Source organism: Peromyscus californicus, unplaced genomic scaffold (assembly GCF_007827085.1).
Source record: "Peromyscus californicus insignis strain IS unplaced genomic scaffold, ASM782708v3 Scaffold_12__1_contigs__length_115047231, whole genome shotgun sequence".
Classification (NCBI taxonomy): Eukaryota; Metazoa; Chordata; class Mammalia; order Rodentia; family Cricetidae; genus Peromyscus; species Peromyscus californicus.
Window position 1 is genome coordinate 110,025,164 of NW_026294413.1, and position 19,938 is coordinate 110,045,101.

At 40.6% G+C, this 19,938-nt stretch overlaps 1 protein-coding gene across 11 annotated transcripts in view; it reads left to right on the forward strand.

Moving 5' to 3' along the window:
• The window catches only part of Cadps (calcium dependent secretion activator), a 445,492-nt gene that overhangs the window by 328,243 nt on the left and 97,311 nt on the right, over positions 1 to 19,938 (forward strand). For 4 of the 11 annotated variants that reach the window (XM_052734114.1, XM_052734116.1, XM_052734108.1 and 1 more), the window contains 3 exons: positions 601 to 618; positions 13,813 to 13,919; positions 18,948 to 18,968. In XM_052734114.1, the coding sequence (XP_052590074.1) occupies positions 601 to 618; positions 13,813 to 13,919; positions 18,948 to 18,968 (146 nt within the window). The remainder of the gene's footprint in view (positions 1 to 600; positions 619 to 13,812; positions 13,920 to 18,947; positions 18,969 to 19,938) is intronic. The other 7 variants (XM_052734118.1, XM_052734119.1, XM_052734111.1 and 4 more) reach the window with 3 other exon arrangements.

The following is a 19,938-nucleotide window of genomic DNA, read 5'->3' on the forward strand; positions in this document are numbered from 1 at the left end:
TTTTTACTTTGCTTGTGTGTAACCCTAATTTGTAAAGTACTTGTCACTGGTACACAATCAAAATGTAGCAGCTAAGCTGGGGAGCGATGCACTAGGTGTCAGAAAAAGGACATCTGAGGCAAAGTCACGCTTTCTTTATCCATGTTTAAGATGTCAAACCACGATGGGTATGAGATCATGCAAGATGGTCCGTACTCTGAAAGCTAGATCTTCTATGCTTCCTAGCTAGTCTCTTTCAAGCTGGGAAGTTTTCCTCCTTCTCTCTGGAGAGTTTTACTTGCCCTTGTCCTCAAAGCTCTGGAGACAACATATGACTTAATTGTCATTTGAAGAGTTCATGTATGTTTCATAGTTTGATTTCACATTAAACTTAATTTACTAATTTTCTATTTGTGCAGCATTTTCCACATCTGTGAAGGAGCCTTTTTTTGCTGGCCCCCAAACTTCGGGGCGGTGGGAAGCCAAGGGCAACCTCTTCTGTCCAATATCATATATCACGCATAAGTGGGGGGCATTTTGGTCCACTTGCTCATTAATCTTGCATATGTGTTCTTGTTTCTCTTTCTCTTCTCTCCTCATTGTGCTCTCTCTTTCAAATAGAGAATCAGAAGGATGCAGGTGAACCGATTGTATATGCCTTATCAATTTCCAGGACTGTTGAGTTACATTCAGTTTGTGTTTTTGTTTTTGTTTAGTAGCTCCTTAAGGTATGTACTCCCGGAGAGTGGCGTGGAGTGGCAATGACACTTAAGGAGTTAATTTGTGCTGTCTAAACGCATCTCATGCCCATTCACTGTTGGCCTTGGGAGAGCAGCATTTCCGTAAAGGCGGAAGTTTGAAGGAACAGAGTTCTGGTTTGCTGCAGAACTTCCTTCAGCCTTGGTTTCAAGGTCTAGTGATTTGGTGTCGTGTGTGTGGTGTTTTGTTTTGTATTTTTAAAGACATTGAACCAAATGAATCTTCCCTCTCAGTTTTCTATTCTCTTTTGTTTCCTGTTTCCTGCCCTCTGAAGAAGTTCGTGTTCTTTGATGAATGTTTACTGGTCAAGAGGAAGTGGTGGTGTCCGTGCTGTGCTTGTATGTGCTGTGTGTAGTCAGAATGAGGAGGAGGAGCTGTTGTGAGAAAGTTTTCTGGCTTTGGAAATTCCTTCTTGTTTCTTCTCAAGACGTGAGAGCTCTGAAATGAAATATTAATGAATGTACATTGATCAGTGTCCTTAAGAGCTAAAAGATTCCGTAAAGATTTTTCATTTAATCCCACGTAACAGTTGAATATATTTGAAAACAATTCAGACAGCATTTTAACGTGTGCCAAACACCAGGTTAGTAATAAATATTTCAAGATTCAAAACTATGCTCAAGACATATGTGTCCCCTGCATAGGGAAGGTACCCAGTCATTCACTCATTCAGTCATGCATCCGTCCATTCATCCAATTAGGCAAGCACTTGGTGAGAGCCTGTCCTGCAGCAAGAACAGTGTGAAAAGTCAGGAACTATCGAAATGAGAGGGGAACAACTGTTATCTTCATGGAGCACCAAAGCATATGTGTAAACTGCAAATTCAGTACATTACAATCTCCATTGATTATGTGTCAGAGGAATATGACATTTTCATAAAACCTTAGACACATTCAGGTGATAATAAGGTTTCAAGTGCACATTGAAAGAGCTACATTGGAATCAGTTTCTGGAAACTGGAGATTGGAAAGACATCCTGCACAGAGCAAAATATACCAATGTACAAAACTACACAGCTGATAAAAATAGCATTCTTATATAAAATGCTCATCCATGCATTCTGTAAGCTAGGTGTGGTCTTGCATACACATAACACATTTAATCTTCAGAACCTCTTATATAATTACTCCCATTTTACAGATGAACAAACAAAACTTAGGGAAGCACAAATGATGAACAAAAACACAGTCCTAGAAGCAAGCCCAGGCAGAGAGCACATGCCTACTTTCCCTAATTCAGCATGGCTAGAAAACAGTGTCAGTTCAGGTACCAAAACAGGCAGGAGCAAGATCTCCATGGCCTGTACATGCCATTCAAAGACAGTAATCTGTTTGGCAATGGTGGTTAGACAGGTTACACCTGTAACCCAGCATTCAGCAGGTGGAGGCAGCAGTCCAACCTGGACTGTGGTGAGTTGAAGGCACCCTTCACTTTGTAGCAAGGCCCAAAAGAAAACAGTTATGGCTGCTTCCAGTGGTCCAAAGTTCTTTCCCTGGGAATCTCTGTGTATTCATATAGATTTTCAGAGGATATACTCCACACATTTTACCTCTACGGGTGATAGCCATTGAAGGTTCCTTAAGCTAAAATAAAGTGCCACTCCAGAAAAACAGTATTAGCAGTGATGTAAAGAAAAGTGTGAAGTACAGGAATAGAATAAAACTGAATTCAATGTGAATGTGAACTTTGGGACATTCAAGCCCTCTTCTAAGCAAATTAGTTCTCCATATCTTTTTTTTTTTTTTTGGCCTTTAAATGTCTGCTTTTCTGTATCATTTCCCTACCTTTTTAGATTCCCTAGGAAATAGAAGAGATAGAGAGGTAGGTAGGTAGATGATAGATGGATGGATAGATAGATAGATTAATTGATAGATGATAGATTGATTGATTGATTGATTGATTGATAGATAGATAGATAGATAGATAGATAGATAGATAGATGGTAGACAGGGTAGATATAGAGATATGGAGGTAATGGCAAGGAGCTGACAGGTTACAGTGCAGATTGGGATGGAGTAAGATGCTAGGACTAGAATACAGAGATCTCCTGATGTGTTTATTCAGAGCATGTTTTGAGAATCTACAAGATTCAGCCCATGGCTTTCTGGTGGACTTTATGCTTTCTATCTTGTGACATTATTAGAAATTAAATGTTCAGCTTAGTTACAGTATCACAAGAAAAATAGAGATACAAAAGATTGCAAAGGTCTAGAAAAGAAAAACAGTGATCCTACAAAAAAATCTTTTTTTAAAAATACATTTTCATTAAACTGCCACATGTTCTAAATCAAGTGAGCGCCAGGGAATTCAATACCACTATTGCTGCTCTGCCTCCACTCTTGGCTAAATTCTCGCATCATTTTCTGATCATCATAGTGATTCCACTGGACTTTTAAATGAAACTTTTTCCTTCATAGGTGCCAAGGATTTACAAAACTTGTAAAGATGATCTCTTAGATAGGGGATAGATGTAGAAACAGGAAAGTGGGATAAAGAAGGAAAAGAAGGAAAGAAAGAAAGAAAGAAAGAAAGAAAGAAAGAAAGAAAGAGAGAGAGAAAGAGAGAGAGAAAGAAAGAAAGAAAGAGAAAGAAAGAAAGAAAGAAAGAAAGAAAGAAAGAAAGAAAGAAAGAAAGAAAGAAAGAAAGAAAGAAAGAAAGAAAGACGGACTTAGGAAGAAAGGACGGAGGAAGGAAGGAAGGAAGGAAGGAAGGAAGGAAGGAAGGAAGGAACATAAATAGCTAGATAGATACATGTATGAATGGTGGGTAGATGAATGGACAGAGGGCAAATACCCCACCTTGGCCTGGGCACTGTGCTGAGAACTTTATGTGGATGATCCAACTGGATCTTTACCTTAGACTCACAAGCATGGCTTCACTGTTGCTCCATTTTAGGCAAGGAAGCTGTGTGTAAGTGACTTTCTCAAGCACTACTTGAACTCTGGTCTACTAAATACAAGTGCTATGTTTTTTTATCCTTTTCCCATGCAGACCACAAAAATGGTAGGCACTTGGACAGTATCCATTCAGTGAGTGGAGGTCAAAGGTACCTATGGCTTTTTAATATAGGAAGAACACAAAATAACAGAATGGCCCCATCCAGGGTCAGATAGTTGCCCAGATCTTTACATCTTCCTGTGGTGTTTGTAGAGATTGTTCCTCTCCAATTGACAGAAGCCTTCTAGAGCAGGTCAAATCCAAGGAAGTTACCTTGGGAAATAGTGTTTGATGTACATATATAAGAACCTGAATTTAGATTCCCCAGCATCTATTTAAAAAGCCACACATGACAACATATGCTTATAATCCCAGCAGTGGAGATGTGTAGATGCTGAGATCTCTGGGTCTTGCTGGCCATCCTAGCCTCCTCAATGAGTTGCAAGCCAGTGAGAGACCCTGTCCCAAAAACTCGAGGTGGAAAAGGCCAGAGGAATGACATTTAAGGTTGATTTGTAGTCTCTTCATGTACATACACACACACACACACACACACACACACACACACACTTCACATAAGGGCTTCCACAGTCTGTACTGTGGATTCCATGCCTTCTGAAATTTTCAGTTTAATTTTCCACTAGTCTAGAGACTGCTGAAATAGAAAGAGACAACCAAGATAACATTCTCAGCAGAGCACTGTGCAAACTCAGAAACCCCCAAGAAACCAGTGAGAGTGAATTCTGTTGATCAAGGATCCATGCTGTTCTAGAATGAGGAGTAGCTCTTGCTTCATGTCTTATATATCAAGAGTTAAATGTCTCTCTTTCCATCTAGTTTGTCTAAATGATGCCTAGATAAATCAGTTTCTAAGTCCCAATTATTCTGTGAGTAACACTTCATTTAGACTATACAAACAGTGAGGAGGACAAGGAAAAACAGTTTATTTACCAGCCTGATATCAAGAGAGATTTGGAAGGAAGAGAGAATGTACTAAAGTATGTCATGAAGCAATGGACATAAAGCCATATCTTTCCTTCCAGAAAAAAAAAATATGTCACTATAGATGCTAACTGTTGTTCAGAGAGGATTGGAAACATGCTTAATGGCTGCATCCATATCTCATTTAATTTTCATAAGAATTCTAGGAGATTAGTGCTTTATCGCTGTGTTTTATTGAGTCTAAAATTAGGCCATTGATCATGAGGTATACCATTAATTTACTATGAAGAATATAATAATGTTGCCAGCCAACTGGTGACATGCCACTCAATGTAATAGGCGTCCAGATTTCTGAAACATTAAATGTGCTTTGTGTACTAAATGAGGTAAAAAATTGGTCTCTGTTCATGGAAATCTTTTTGATTTTGAGCTTTTTAGCCTTCGATGGCTGAGCCATCTCTCCAGCTCTGTTCACAGAAACCTTAAAGCAGAAAGTTGCTGGGTGACATGCTGAGAACAAAACAGCTAGTTAGGTGCAGGGTCCAAACTTAACCAGGAGCCTTCCTAACCCCCAGCCGACACTTTCAGCTTCTGCACTATCAAGTGCTGTAATTGGTCAGCAGTAAAATTGTAAGATCATAAAGTGGCTTCTCAAAGAGGAAATAAAAACCTAGGGAATTATTAGATAAGCCCTAACTTCATTTGACAAACCAGGAACCAAGTCCTGGAGAAAAGCACCGAGACTTCAAATAAACAGAGTGGTCATTCTCAAGGCTGCAGTTCCAGACACTGCCAAGACTCATGGATCTGCTTTTCTCTCATTTGAGAAAAAGGTACTGGCCACAGGCCATTGATAGGCCTATACTTCCAACCCTGATGATGCTATCCAGCATCCAAGTACTTGAATCACAATGTTTAGAACTGACCTAAGTTCTCATTCAAGCCAGACATTGAAACCCTGTGTTAACATCATGTCTTCTTCAGACACTGGGACGTTACTTTCATTTTCTGTAACAAATAATAGGTATTCCCCCAAAAGATAACTTTAAAATGTAAAGTAGATTCCAGAAGTTGTGGAGATAGCTCAATCAGTAAAGTGCTTTACTTTTACGAGGACTTGAGTTCAATTCTCAGAGCTTCCATTTAAAATGAAGGGCATGGTAGCATGTGCTTGTAATCCCAGGACCAGGAAGGCAGGGACAGATGGATCCCCCGGGATTGTCTAGACAGCCAGCATAACCTATTTGGCAAGTTTCAAGCCAATGAGAGAAGCTATCTGAAAGAAAATTAAAAGATGAATAGATAAATTGCACTTCTAAGGAATGACACCCAAGGTTGTCTTCTGGCCTCCACATGAACACACACACACACACACACACACACACACACACACACACACACACAACTCCAGTTTCCAAGTAAGGATTTTAGTGCTATTCCTGGTTCGTAGTAACCACTCATTGTTAATAGATAAATGCATATGTATATGTATTAGCTTGTTGTTTATTCATTATTATTTAAAAGAATATGCTTCTAAATCCAAATTTACTTTCTGATTTCAGCAATGGAACATGAGATAGTGCTGCACAAATTTCATCAAAATGAATCCTTAGGAATCTAGTTGAAATGTGATTCTGATTGAGAAAGTGCGAGCAGAGCCTAGGAATCTGCATTTCTAGCGAGCTCCCTATTGAAGCTAAGGCTACTGCTCCAGGAAGTATTCTTCATGTTAAGGATATATAGCAGGCATTATATCTTAATCAAAATTCAATATAAGACATTGTAATCTAGTCTAGAGTCAACCAAACTCACAGTTCTCTATTCTGTGGCATACCCATGAAGTGGTACCAGGAGACTATGCGATAAGCAATGCTAATGATGGTCTCCACCCTCAGGAAGCTAGCACAGAAGTAAAGAACATGGGAGTGGACCAAGCAATTGTAGTCTGATGACTGTGGTAAAGAAGAGATTCAGGATGCTGCAGGTTCATAGTCCTACAGGAATCTGTAGGCCAGTGTCTCTGACGTATCACAGAGTCAGGAAAGCACCACAGAGGACATCATGGAGTATGGGACTGGGACCCCAAAAATTGACTGAGATGTTTTCTGGCTTTGTTGCCATGTTTCATCTGTTAACTGCCCCTCTCTCATTCTCCAAGATGCTACCCAAGAAAGGTGTGACTTAACAGTACCACTAAATCCATGTTCTTCATATAGCAAAAAACTATTTTTAAAAACTGAAATAAAAAACAGGAAAAGTAACTTTTTTTGCTAGTGTAGCTGGGAAAACATTTTAAAAAATGGCCTCAGGAATGAAGAAAATGAGTATATCTTTCTATTTCTAACTGCTGGTAGAATGCTTTAACATGAGCTTTAACGTGGCTTGTGGTGATCTAAGGCTCTGTAGAGAGACACGGCCACAGAGACTAGCACAAGGCTTTTACCCTAGCTGCCCACCCGAAAAGAAACAGTTTTCCTCTCCAAGCAACTGTGTGGAATTTCAGGAATGTCTCCCATTGGCTCATCTTTGGTTATATGGTAATCTCCAAGCCAATCATAATAGCTGTGATGGTATAGGGTGCCATGGTTACCATACTGAGCTCACGTAACTGCCCTGTGGGCTCCCTTCTTTGACTTTCCCACCAAGAACACATGGGATGGACAAGAGGCTAATTCCTCAGGAAAGTTATTAGATTTACAAGAAAAATGGAGATCTTCCAGAATTAAGCTCACTTTTCTGAGGTGCAACAGCTCATCCATAACAACAAAGCCTGGCTTGGATTTAAAAAAAAAAAAATCATATCACTAAAGTAGTGTTTCTTCCTTTGCGATATAACTAAATTTAAATTAAAAATATTTTAACTATCTTGAATTCTTTTTAGTTACATCAAAATGCCTGAGATAACTCCCTAGTTTATAGTTCCAGCTACATTGTTTGTTCCCAAGAATTTCAGCTCAGTAAATTAGCTGAATGACCTGCCTTAGGGGAGCAGGTCAATTTGCTGTATAGTTTCCATGTACATTGTAAAACCACAATGTGTTACTCCTTGAAAGCACTAAATAGGGTAGAATCTGCTGGTCATTTCTTTCCACTGGTATCTAAGGATCTGTCCCATGCCAGACCATGCTTTAAGCTCTAGAGATCCACTAGTTGCTGGGAATAGAAAGAGACAGACAGGTACATTTAGATTGCCCTTATTCAAGGTTATGGCTATACAGGGAGAGCTGTACTCAAGGATGCAGGCCTTTATTATGAAGGTTTTGTATTGTTGGGGCATGTGATGATATAACTCTCAATGAAATGATCTCTTGGAAGTTTTTAAGACACAGCGTAACAGACGCTTTCTCTACAGAAGTCATCTTAACACCACCCTTGTTGGCCTGAAGGCCTGCTTAAAGGCTTCATCAAGAACTAAGATAGAAATAATGAGATCTTAGGTGCATGTCCATCCCTTCGGTAAGAATGTGAGCACAGGATCTGGTGCAAGAGGGTAATAAAATAGGCATATTAGAGATAGACTACACAGACTAAGCCACCTAGTCCTTATGGGGTAGAGACAAAGATGGCTCCAATGAAGGAATAGAGAAAGTGCTTCACAATTCACTTGTCAATCTTTGTTAACATACTAGTTAAAAGATTGAAACTTCTCAAAAGAGTTAAGAGAGATCCAAGAGGATCCACTAATACATCATGGGCAGTGTCACTGAAGAAATGGTGTATTTTAACCCTGTAGTCTTAGTTCATGTATCCATCATTACAAGGATGCAGAGTACCATGCAAAGCACAGTATATACACTCAGTTCCTCCTCAGGTTTTTATCTCCTCTCCTCCCCCTGAATCATAGCAGCTACCTATAGGCTAGTGTTTTCAGGAGAGCATACTACAATTCTGGCATCTTCCTCAACACATCAATGGCTGGAACTTGGTACTAAGGGGGTTTTCCATCAGTCATGTCTGTCCCTCATGTGATATTGCAGGGTTGGCAGTTCACTTGCTGGAACCAGAGATGGTCAGGTTATTTAAGGGCTAATTGGAGTGTCTCTCACTCCTGGATGCTTCTGCTCCTTGGCTTAGCTATGCATGCAGAGGAATTCTCTTTTTTGTTTTTGTGCAGTCACATTTAACTCTCTTTCTGGAAGCCAAGTGGAATTAATTGTGTAAACATGAGCAATGGTAATTGGGTAAATGAAGTTGGAAACCAAGGTATGATATTTTTGTTTTGCTCTGTGAGGGAAAAAAAATAGGGAGCTTGTTTTTCTATGGTGGCAAACCTTACTGTAAGGATTTGGGACAGACAGTTGGCAGGAGGAAATCCATTATGAATTCCTCCCCAGGACTCATTGAGCTGAAACATGTGTTTGATGCCTCACAGGTTATTGATCAACCCCAGACTGTTCCATGTTGCGCTGAGCACCAGATCCAGTATTTTGATACGCAAAATCAGTTACCTAGGTGCAAACGAGCAAGGAGTTTCCAAAAGAATTACACACTGTGGTAGCAAACATTCATTACAAGAGCCGTATGGATTGTGATGGAGATGTCCCCAACTTTATAGAATGCTGTTAACAAAGTGCTTCTTTAAAACAATGAAAGGATCAGTCTCCTTTAAATGGCTCATTTAAAATTCTGTGGACATACAGTCTTTCCCAAAGAATTCAAATAAAGAGAAACTGATAAAGACTATTTTTAGTCCTGTGCTCAAAACACTGAGGTGGTCTGGCAAGTTCAGGACCCCACAAGCCTTGCTTTCAATAGATAGCTTTGCCAGAATAAGGTATTTATACATGGTCTCCCTTTCTCTATCAGTGTCACTAGCATTCCATTTCCTCTATACGTGGTAAAATTCATATCCCCAGTTGAAGACTCAAGCAAACCCAGAAGGGAACTTGGCAAAGGAGTGTGTCCCTCTCACCACACAGATCACTTTCTAAACGAGAACTATTAGAAAGGAGCAGGTCCAAGGTTAAGGAGACACTCACTAAAGAGAAAGAATTATGGGTGCTGCTGGGACTCTGTGCTTATGTGGAAGAAGAGACGATTGCCGAAGGATGTTTGCGGAGCTGATATTGTAAACCACATGACAGATGGGTCAAGTGCTGATTACGGTATTCTAACATTTGGAATAGCGAGTAACATATTCGATAAGCTGGCAAGTTTTTATATATGATTCAACCCACAATATAAAAGCCATGAGAATTCCAAATTGAAAATAATTAAATGAGCTGGAAACAATCAGATACCACACATTTCCCCCCAAATGACAGATTTTGACATGTTGAAATTCCACAAAGGGAGCACGAATATTCCCTAGCTTGCTTGAACTAATAACGGCCTTTTATCTGCTTTTGCAAAGCAATTAACTTCAGCTTTCTCACAATGTGGAGGTTAAAATGACCATTTGTAGGCACTTTAGACTTGAGGGAGATCTATCCCTACCTTGTTTTATTTGTTCTTGTCAGCAACCCTGTCAGATACACAGGGGAAATTCTTAACTCTATGTCATTTATATGAGAAGAGACAACATCACAGAGGGTACAAAATTAGTTAAAAAGTGAGTAGCCTATGAAGCTGAGACTCCACATTACCAACCATTCACACCCCATACTCTGTCTCTGGTCATGTGAAGGGGAGAATCAGTTAATGACTTGTGAGTGTTGTTCATGATATAAAAAGTACATCTTCTTTCCGGCAATGATGCAGCAACCATCATTCATGGGTTTCCATCTGGCTGGAACATCCAGTGTTTGCATTCAGCCTCTGCGTGTCTGGGTAGGGTGGTGCTGAAACGCTGGTAAGATCCTTGTCAATCCTGTCACACCTCCAGGACACTGAGGCGGTGCCGCCGAGGAAGCAGTCTCTCGCTGCTGTGTGCCGCGTTTGCTGCTTGGCTTGTCCTTCTCAGAGTTTGTCGTCTAACTTGTCACTCCTTGTGAAAGTCACTTTGTCTCTGCTTTTTTTTTTTTTTTTCTCTCTCCACCTACCTGAACAGCTCCCCAGCCAGCTCCTGAGCCTCATCCCTTACTCATGCACTTGCAGACCAGCATGTTGTATCAGAGGCTCAAAGGCATGCCTAGGCCAATATCAAGTACTGTAAACTTCTATTGTTCTGTTACTCGGCAGCTTTCTAGTTTAGTTGGCTTTTCTGTTGATTCAGTTTGGAATACTAAGCTGAGGCTTGGGCTCTCAGATGTGATGTTGTAGGTTTTGAGATACTTGGAAGAGAGCATTTATTCCCAAATGTCCACTTTTTTTTTTTTTTTGTCTGGCTATGTCTGACATATGCAACATTTTCAAATCTCAATGTCAGCACAAAATAACATTGTTGTTGCATAACATTCTGCATGATGGTTTTTCCTCTGTTATGAGCTTCAATTCCGTCATGTGACATGTTTCCTAAGTATATTGTATTTTCAGTTCTTTTCATCAGTGCTCCAGCTACTGCAAAACTGGGTCGGGTGGAATGTCACAGCACATTTCATGACAGTAGAAGTGACCACAAATCAGACTCATTTCTAAACACAAACTTTGTCTTGGCCTCTGGGGAAGGGGTTGCTGAAGGCTTTTACACAGTATTTTCTTTAAAGACAACATCGTACAGAATTCATGTCTAGTGTGGTTTTCACCATTTAGTTAGCAAATCAGCTGTTCAAATGAATAGGAAACAGTAGCTGTGTCTCACCAAAGTGGCTCAAGCTGCAGATATGATGGAGTCACAACTAATTCACAGTAAATGGAAGTCAGGCTACATGAGGTAATTGGCAGGCGAGTGTTCTAGATTAAAGGCTCCTACCCCATTTACTTCAGTAGTTGTATGTTCAAGTCAAATTGCACAAGGTTTTATTAAACATACTGTCTGTATATATAATACACATCAGGCATACACATGTCTGTGTACATGTGCACACACTCAAAGAACTACTGCATGCACACGTACACATTATGTGTATCCATTGCCATTTAATGTAGTCAATCTAAAAGTCTTGCATAAGAAATTAAAAACAAATCTTCAGGCAGTCCTCGCTTAAGCATCTTGGATATCTCAAAATTTTAAAAAGCATTTGTACTTTTTAGGTAAATGTGAATAAAAATACTGGTGGGAATTACTTTATTTCTGTCTCAGATGTCGTGTACAGCCAGAATTCCCCTAGATTTGGTGAGTGTTCCATCCGAAAGGACAATGCTCTCTGTTTTGAAAATGAGAGATTTCAAAGATGTGGTTCAAGTGGGATTTCCTGCAGATCTGTATAATGTGCAGGCTTGTCTGGTTATCAGAAAATGTGTGTACATATGTGATGTATGTATGTGGATGTATGTGTTGAATGGGTAATAAGCATAGGATGAGGAATTTGCAAATTGATGTGTAAATGTGAATATCAACTAATAAAAAGTAGTCACCTATGCATATTTACTATCAAAATGCAAATGCCTCGCTCTACATATATTACCCAAACATATATACACAGTATGTTTGTAGAAATGCCTCAAAGTCTATTAATGAAATTCTGATGGTCTACTAATAAAAGTTACAAATAGGTCAAGTGTTCCCAAAACATCAATCTTGCCTCTTATTTTTCTCCAAGTATTTTTGCCCTAGACCAGGAGGTCATAAGCTGTTACCCTGACTTCCTACATCTGTTGACTGGGTATTGGCTGTCCTTTACCTAGCCTGCGAACTAACTTTCCCCAAAACTCCCACCCCCAAGCTCGAACTAGTTCCAGTCACTTTTCCACCTGGCTATGATAGAGAAAAAGATGATTCTGTTGAGCACGTTCAGAAAACCCATCTCCACACCTACAGGTATCTAGTTGAACTGAAACTTTAAAATCTGATCATCTTACTTTGTCCCATTTGTCATCTTAACTCCAAGTCGATAAAACATTTCTTTTTGCATAGTGTTTTACTGATTTTTGTTTTCCATTATTAAATTCTAAATATTAATGATGTGTGTCACCTAGGAAATACCTATCTTGTTTAATTAGCCACTTCCTATCCTTATATTTAAATATACCCACTCCAAAAACAAGTTTGTATGAAGTATTAAGAAATCTATTTAGGGCTGGGCGTTGGTGGCACATGCTTTTAGTCCCAGCACTTGGGAGGCAGGGCCAGGCGGATTGCTTTGAGTTCAAAGCCAGCCTGGTCTACAGAGCAGGATCCAGGACAGGCACCAAAACTACACAGAATAACCTTGTCTCAAAACCAAAAAAAGAAAGAAAGAAAAAGAAAGAAATCTATTTAGCACTAGGGATGTAGTTCAACAGTAGGAAAATTGCCTAACATGTTTAAGGCCCTGGGTTCAACCCCCAGCACCACGAAAAGGGGAAAACAATATGCAAAGAAAATTTTATTTAACAAGACATATTCTGACATCCAGACTAAGCAGATTCGGCTAAGAGATGACACTGTACACAGTATGAGCTCAGCTCTGAGCAGGGTGCAGCTAAGGCAAGAGTTCTGTTCCCTTTTGGACTTGTTGAAAACAATTCTGTGAACTCACAAACTAAAAACAAAGCAAAGTGGATAATTGTTGCAACTTTCCTGTTAAAATATTGGTTATAATAGCCATGGACACACCCCACCAAGCACCCCCTGCAATAACCTATCCCCAACACCCTTTTAGTAATTCTGTCCTGCCTTCTACATAAACATTCAGCAATGGTTAGTTTGGCTTTTCATCTTTTCCCTGGGTGATTGAAACACAGTGGCCTTTGAGCGTTCATTTCCAAAGTGAACATTGCAGTACCCAGTCAACATGCAGACCTGCAGAGAAAATCAATGCTGTCCTGTTGAACTGTGTGTGACCCACATAGAGAAGAAACACAGCACCAATCAACACAGAGTCTGGGAGCTATTGCCCCTTGACGGTGGGCAGAGCACAGTGTAGAGAGTGACATGAGGTAGTTCATGTATGCTGTCTTTAAAGAATGTCTGTACAAATATCACTCAATTGACACGGGCTCTCCTAGACCTCGTTTTAGCTTTGTCTGCAATGGGAAGCTGGAGCACTGCTTTTCTGACTGTATCATTATGACAATGACAACAAGGTGGCTTTATGGTTTGCTCATTTAACATTTGCATGAAACTTTTTAAAGAAAATCGATAACCATTCAGAATCTCTTACTCACTAGTTCTATTGGCCACAAAACTAGCCTGCTGCTTTCCTTGAATCTTACCACAAATTCTTATACTCCAGAAAATGTAGGCCGCTTAATCACTCCTGCCAAAAAGCTTGAAGACACAATCCGTCTCGCTGAACTAGTCATTGAAGTACTTCAACAAAACGAGGAGCATCATGCAGAGGTGAGCAGGCTCGGTGGGAGATGTCACAGTGTCCCTTAGCTGAGGTTCCAAACACTGACACCTCCCACCTGGTTGTGAATGAGATCCCTTCACTCCCATTTGCTTTCACCTGGGCTTCTGGAAGGAATCAATAGAAGTTTCGGAAGGAGGCATCTTTAGAAGGTTGTCTAAACACCCGAGAGGAGGTTGTATGTTGTGCATGTCAGCCTAACTTTTCAGATGTCTCTCTGAACACAGGACTGAGGTGAGTGTAACACACGGGTCTGGTGGCATCCGGCCTGCGCGAATCCATTATCCAGATGCACAGAACACTTTTTGGTCTTTTGTGGTTGTTCTCGTTGCCAGCACTGTTGTTTCGATTGGTTCTTTGGTGTGTGGACCACAGGTCATTTTTTTTTTTTTTTTTTAGGTTTTTTAGTTTTTTTCTGTATCTCACTCTTTTCGTACAGTACTTTTCCTTTTTTAACCTTAGATTGCCTGGGTTGCCAAGCGCAGTGACAGAGACAATAAGTCTATGTTGTTGACTTGTCATTCCTGTGATGCAAACCCAGATAAATACAGCTTCCTTCGTTGTGTTTTCACAAACCACTATTAAAATGATTTGAAGTAATTATAAACTGAAGAGCTTCAAGACCTACTCCATGCCAAACCCATAAGGACGTAAACACCCCAGCAGTTCCAGGGGCGACCTTGCGGACTAAGTTCTGGAACTGTTCCAAACCTGAATTTACAGTCATCTCTCTCAACATAACCTGGTTTTATTCATAACCTGCTCTGATTCTCCCTCTTCCTCTACATCGGTGTTTACAGAAAGGGGAGGAAAGGGCAGTCCGTAAAAGCGATTTCTCAGGCACCTAAAACAACCTTCCCATGACTAAGAAAAAGCTGACAGATTGGTAACTGATATATCATACACTGTAAACCAGCCATCCCAACTAATGCTGATTGCATATTGAAATTTCCTCCCTGTTTCTCTACTGTTCCGGTCAATCTTGGCTGATCGTGGCAGGGGAAAGAGGTATGTGATTCAACTGAATGAACCGGCCACCTGCTGTCATACTCTGTGCATGCCCTTCTAGTACCATGTCTTCTAATGGGATTTTCCTGGTGCCCCCGCTTTCTAACACTGACCCAAGGAATGTAACAGCAACTTCTAGTGGACTGCTTGTGACATGGGTGGCCCTCCACAGCAGGGTAAATGTGGGGTGAATCCCTTGTGAGTGCATGAAGCAATTGATATACTTATGAGGACTGCGGTTACATCCTGACACACGCCTCCCACCTGCCTTGATTCTGTCCCTGGCCTGTCATAGTTTCCTATGTCCGTCTATATTTACCTTTACTACAGAAGAGGAGTTCCAAGTTTAGTAACCAGTAGCTCCTTGGAGCGATACTAACCTTCCTCTACAGCTGTCTGTATGTGAGTCATATATACAGTATTTATATATAGAGAGAGTGTCGAAGAATCCTGAATTCCCTGAAGACCCTCACTACAAGGGGAAGACCCCGTGAGTGGGTGTCACTAACCCATACAGCACTTAGCAATGGACACATCCAGGAGGAAAGAGGTGCCAAGTAGTCCACCCAACCACACAAACCTAAGAGTAACTTCCAGGCTCATGGAATGAAGTTGGGTTGGATTTTTTTTCTTCCACTCTTACTTTTTTGGTTTTTTTTTTTTTAGATCGGGGGTTGGGGGGCTCAAGTGATGATAAGTTTCTTTTTTATGGGTGTCTTCAAAATCATCTCCAGGGACCTAAGGGACTCTGGCTTTGAGTGGTAAAGGCTTGACCAAGTTTCCGTATTTGTGAAGCCATGGATATGAAGAGGACGTTTTCTCCCAGTCACAGCTGTGCATTTAAGTGAACAACAGAAGAAGAAAATGACAGACGTACTTGATTGGTAAAACAGCTACTTTCTAAGGCTACTCCCAGATCGCAAAGAAGGCATATGTCCCTCGACCACACCAAAGAGGCACCAAAGAAAGCTTAATATCCCAGCACTGCAAAACAAAAACCATTTTTTAAACCCAAACTCCAAAGAAGGCATTTCTTTTTACCTTTCCAAAAAGTTTGCTTTCTTTTCTTAATGCCAATCATCCTAATAATCACTATCACAAAAGTGTTTTCTACTTGCAGATTTGGAAGTCATGTAGGACAAATAAATATGGCAACCTCAATCTTGCTCTCAACTCTGTGTTTTGAAGTTAGTAATAAAACCTTCAGCATATTTTAGCATTCTGAATACTAAAATTATTTTAGTAAATTATAGGATTATGTCCCAAATCAGTAACTTTACCCCATCACTACTTAATCAGAACTACCCATTGGGCCTCTTCTATCTGCTGACCCCTGAGCCAAGGAGTTTAGTGTTCTTTGAAGGATGATGAGAAATAAAATGCCCTGGACTGTGAAGACTAGAGCTCAACAGCCAGAGCTTAGAATCCAGCTGGAGAAAACTGGGCTTGCATGCTAGCTGCTGCTGTTCATCATGTGACAGTCAGGGCTGCTGGAAAGATGGTGACATTAAACAAAACATCAGATATTGTGCCCAGCACATTATAAGCACTCTACAAAGTTTAGCTGTTCTTATATTAAAAAACAAATTCCCAAGAAATCAAAACATCTGCTGATTAAAAAAAAAAAGATGAAGCCTAGATGAGAGGTACCTAATGCCTGAGAACTGAAGGGCTATGTTGGAAGGAGAGGGGTCCCTTCCCAGGAAGAGTGGGCTGGTCTTGGAAGGCACCCCACCCATTCTCAATTTCCATATACAGACAATAATACCTGAAGCAGCTTGCAGAAATTTGAATTCTTGTGTCTGGCACTAGCCCCACTGACTAGGGAGTTCTAGAACATTGGTCACTTTCCAAAGCTGCCCAGGGGATCCTTGTGTATAGCCAGGAGATTAGAGCATAATAGAAAAGATTGACTTGATATATAATGCATTGTACAGAGTTTTTCTTCCTGAACAGATGAAAATTTGTTTGCCCAGAACTCACTCTCTGGGTGCTCACTAAGCTTTGAAAAAAATAAATAATAATAATAATAATAATAATAATAATAATAATAATAATAATAAAGCACTAAATCATAAACGTGGGTCTAACTGTTGTGAACATACTATTTGTGGACACCTCACAAATAAGTGACAAAAGGATTGCCCCTCCCCCACCCCAGCAAAAACCAAGTAATCTTCTTCAAAGCTGTTTAAAATCCCAATATAATACACTAAATGTCCCGAGAGGGTAAAAACTCTCATCACCAAGAGTGCATCCTTTCTTTACTACTCACACATGCTGTATGTGGAAGCTGCTGTCACATTTTGCTCTCATATGCAGCAGAATTTTCTTCTCAGAACCTGGCCCCCTCACAGGCACACAAATTATATCTTCATGTACTCCCCCTTCCTAATCTCTCTCTATGTATACGTATGTATATGTATATATGTATTGTGGTGCATCGAGGGGTACATATATACATGTTAGTTTGTGTGCAGAATATATAGTGTGTTCAGTGTAGTGAACTGTATGCCCTGAAGCACACAGCTTTTGTCTTTGAGTAATAAAAAGTCCCAGGTAAGTATTTACAATCCAATGTGTAACTCCGTATTGTCTATAGAAAAGGTTTCCTGAGACTTTAGGTGCCGGTGAACGTACATGACTTTGTGTGCAAATGTGGTTTTTCACCTGGAAGAGCAAACTGAAGATAAAGTCTAGCCTTTGCTCAGCCCAGCCATGCACTGTCCTTTCGATGAGAATTACCCTCAACTGTTTAGTTATTACTACCCTAGCGAGACTCTTTATCCACTTCTTAAAGAGTCAAGTTTGATTACAAGGTGCCACAAAGAAATACCTTGGCTTTCATTTCTTTCCTAGTCCCCTATTTAAAATCTCCTCATTCACTGCACCGGCTTCCATAGTGATGCCACTGCTCGCTGTAGGCTCATAATGTACCCAGGCTATGTGACTGTTCCTGCAAAGACTAAGAGTTGCTCAATAATAAATTGCATAGGACTCAGTTCTCCACAGAGGAGAGATACTGTGTGCCTCGTGGTCTCTTGTTTGCAAGTTTTTTAAATTAAACTTAAGAACCATATCTGAAGTCAGGTTAAGAATTTTCTAATTTCATGCTTTTGACTGGGTTTGGGTTTGATTTGGTTTTCTGTCCATGTTCCCTGTCCTCTGAGAACAAAGTTGTATATGGGAACAGACGACATTCTTCCCCAGACTGTCTTCCCGACCACACCCTGAACATGTAACATTGGTCAACCAACTGAAGAAAAAGTGCCAGCCAACACCTGCTGTACCTTGTTAACTTTACAGAGAGCCCAGATGAGGAGGGAAGAACCAGCCCTATATAGAGTCAGGCTGAGGACAGGACTCTAGCAATCCCCGCATTCATCCCTAAATGGCAGCAGGCTGGAAATGCTCTGACAGGGAAAGGGAGGATTCCTTCCTCTGGACTCAGTCCCAGGGTTTTCATCGCCGGGTGGTGAGCCTACAATGAAGTCGCTTTCCTTCAAGCCCAAATCTGTGATGACTCAGTTGCACCTATGGCTATTTTGATTTTTCTTAAGTAAAATATTTAGTATAATATCAGCACTCTATGGGAATTGTCAAGTCTTCTCTTGTAAGTTGGAGGCATACAATTCCTTCTTCCGTCCTTAGACCTACAAAGTTAAGTCTCCCACCTTTTTAACTAACAGGCCAATTTATCAACAATTACTTAGAAACTGGGGGAAATGTAAGCATTCTAATACATTCCTGTGCTAAACATTGGAGATTCCATGAATGCCGTTTACATTAGTACCCAATTACAGGCTGTGTTCAAAAGCAATAAAATATCTTTTGCTAGGAAGTCCAACAGTTTCAGCCTTTGGCTCAGAGACCAGCATCCCCTTCAAATGCTCTGAATCAGTGGGGTTTTACTGTACATTACAGTGGGAACAACAGGGGTCTAGTTCCAGCCAAGCCATCCCTAAATAACAGTACATGACTTGATTTTTTCCATTTGATTTGCAAACCAGCCACATGTTGATAAAGGAGAAGTAAGTAAAGTGAATCTCATGAAGAGGAGAGGTGGCCTCTGTCCTGCCCCCTAGTGGCTGTTAGAACACCCCTCAGTAAGGAGTAGATCACAGAGGAGCTTGGCCGTTGAACAAACCCTTTCATGTATACAACTATTTCCATAATCATATTTCATATTTCCAAATGCCTTCCCATCTTTTTTGGTGAATGCTCCGGAAAGTGTTTCTAGTGTAAATACTTTACGGCACTGAGTGGGGAGGTGGGGGACAAGAAGAGGCTGGCAATGTTTGTTTTTCTGCTCTCTTTGAAATCAGCAAAACAGGGACTGTTGACACCACCACTCATTCTGCATGCCCCCTGCCAGAAATGATTAGCCTACATGCATGCATGCCTTTGAATTGCATTCACATCCGGCCTAGGCTGATGTGAATGTCACCCTGAAACCCTGCACAATGATTTCCAAGGGCCCATGTGCATGAAAATGAGTTACTTCACTGATATTTTTTGGTTTTCAATGTACATATGTGTCTAAGCCCCAGAAAAGTAAGTCCTAACCTTGTTCCATGTTCTCTAGGTTTAGCCTGATATTTCCTTTAGGCCACAAAGGCTCCCTACTGAGATAGACTTTTTACTCAACAGTTGTGTAGGAATTCTAATAATGGTTTGCTTTGACTTAGTCTGATATAGGGGTAACGTTTCAGTGTGTAGGGCAGTAGGAGTCCCTGCGTTTGGATGAGACCATAGAAAACTAACTCCCGGATATGGAAATGTGAATGAACAGTAATTACAAGTTTTCAAGACAGACCAGCAGAAAACCCATAAACACAGTGAAGAAACTCCCAAACTCTACACCTTAGAGCAAGAACCAGCCAGCAGCGATGGAAGAGCATGGCCCAAGCCTACTGAGTTATTGTAAATTGAGCAGAAGTTCCATAGCTGACACCCTGCAGCGGTGTCCTCTGACCTCCGGGTCAGGAGCAAGGCTTTCTA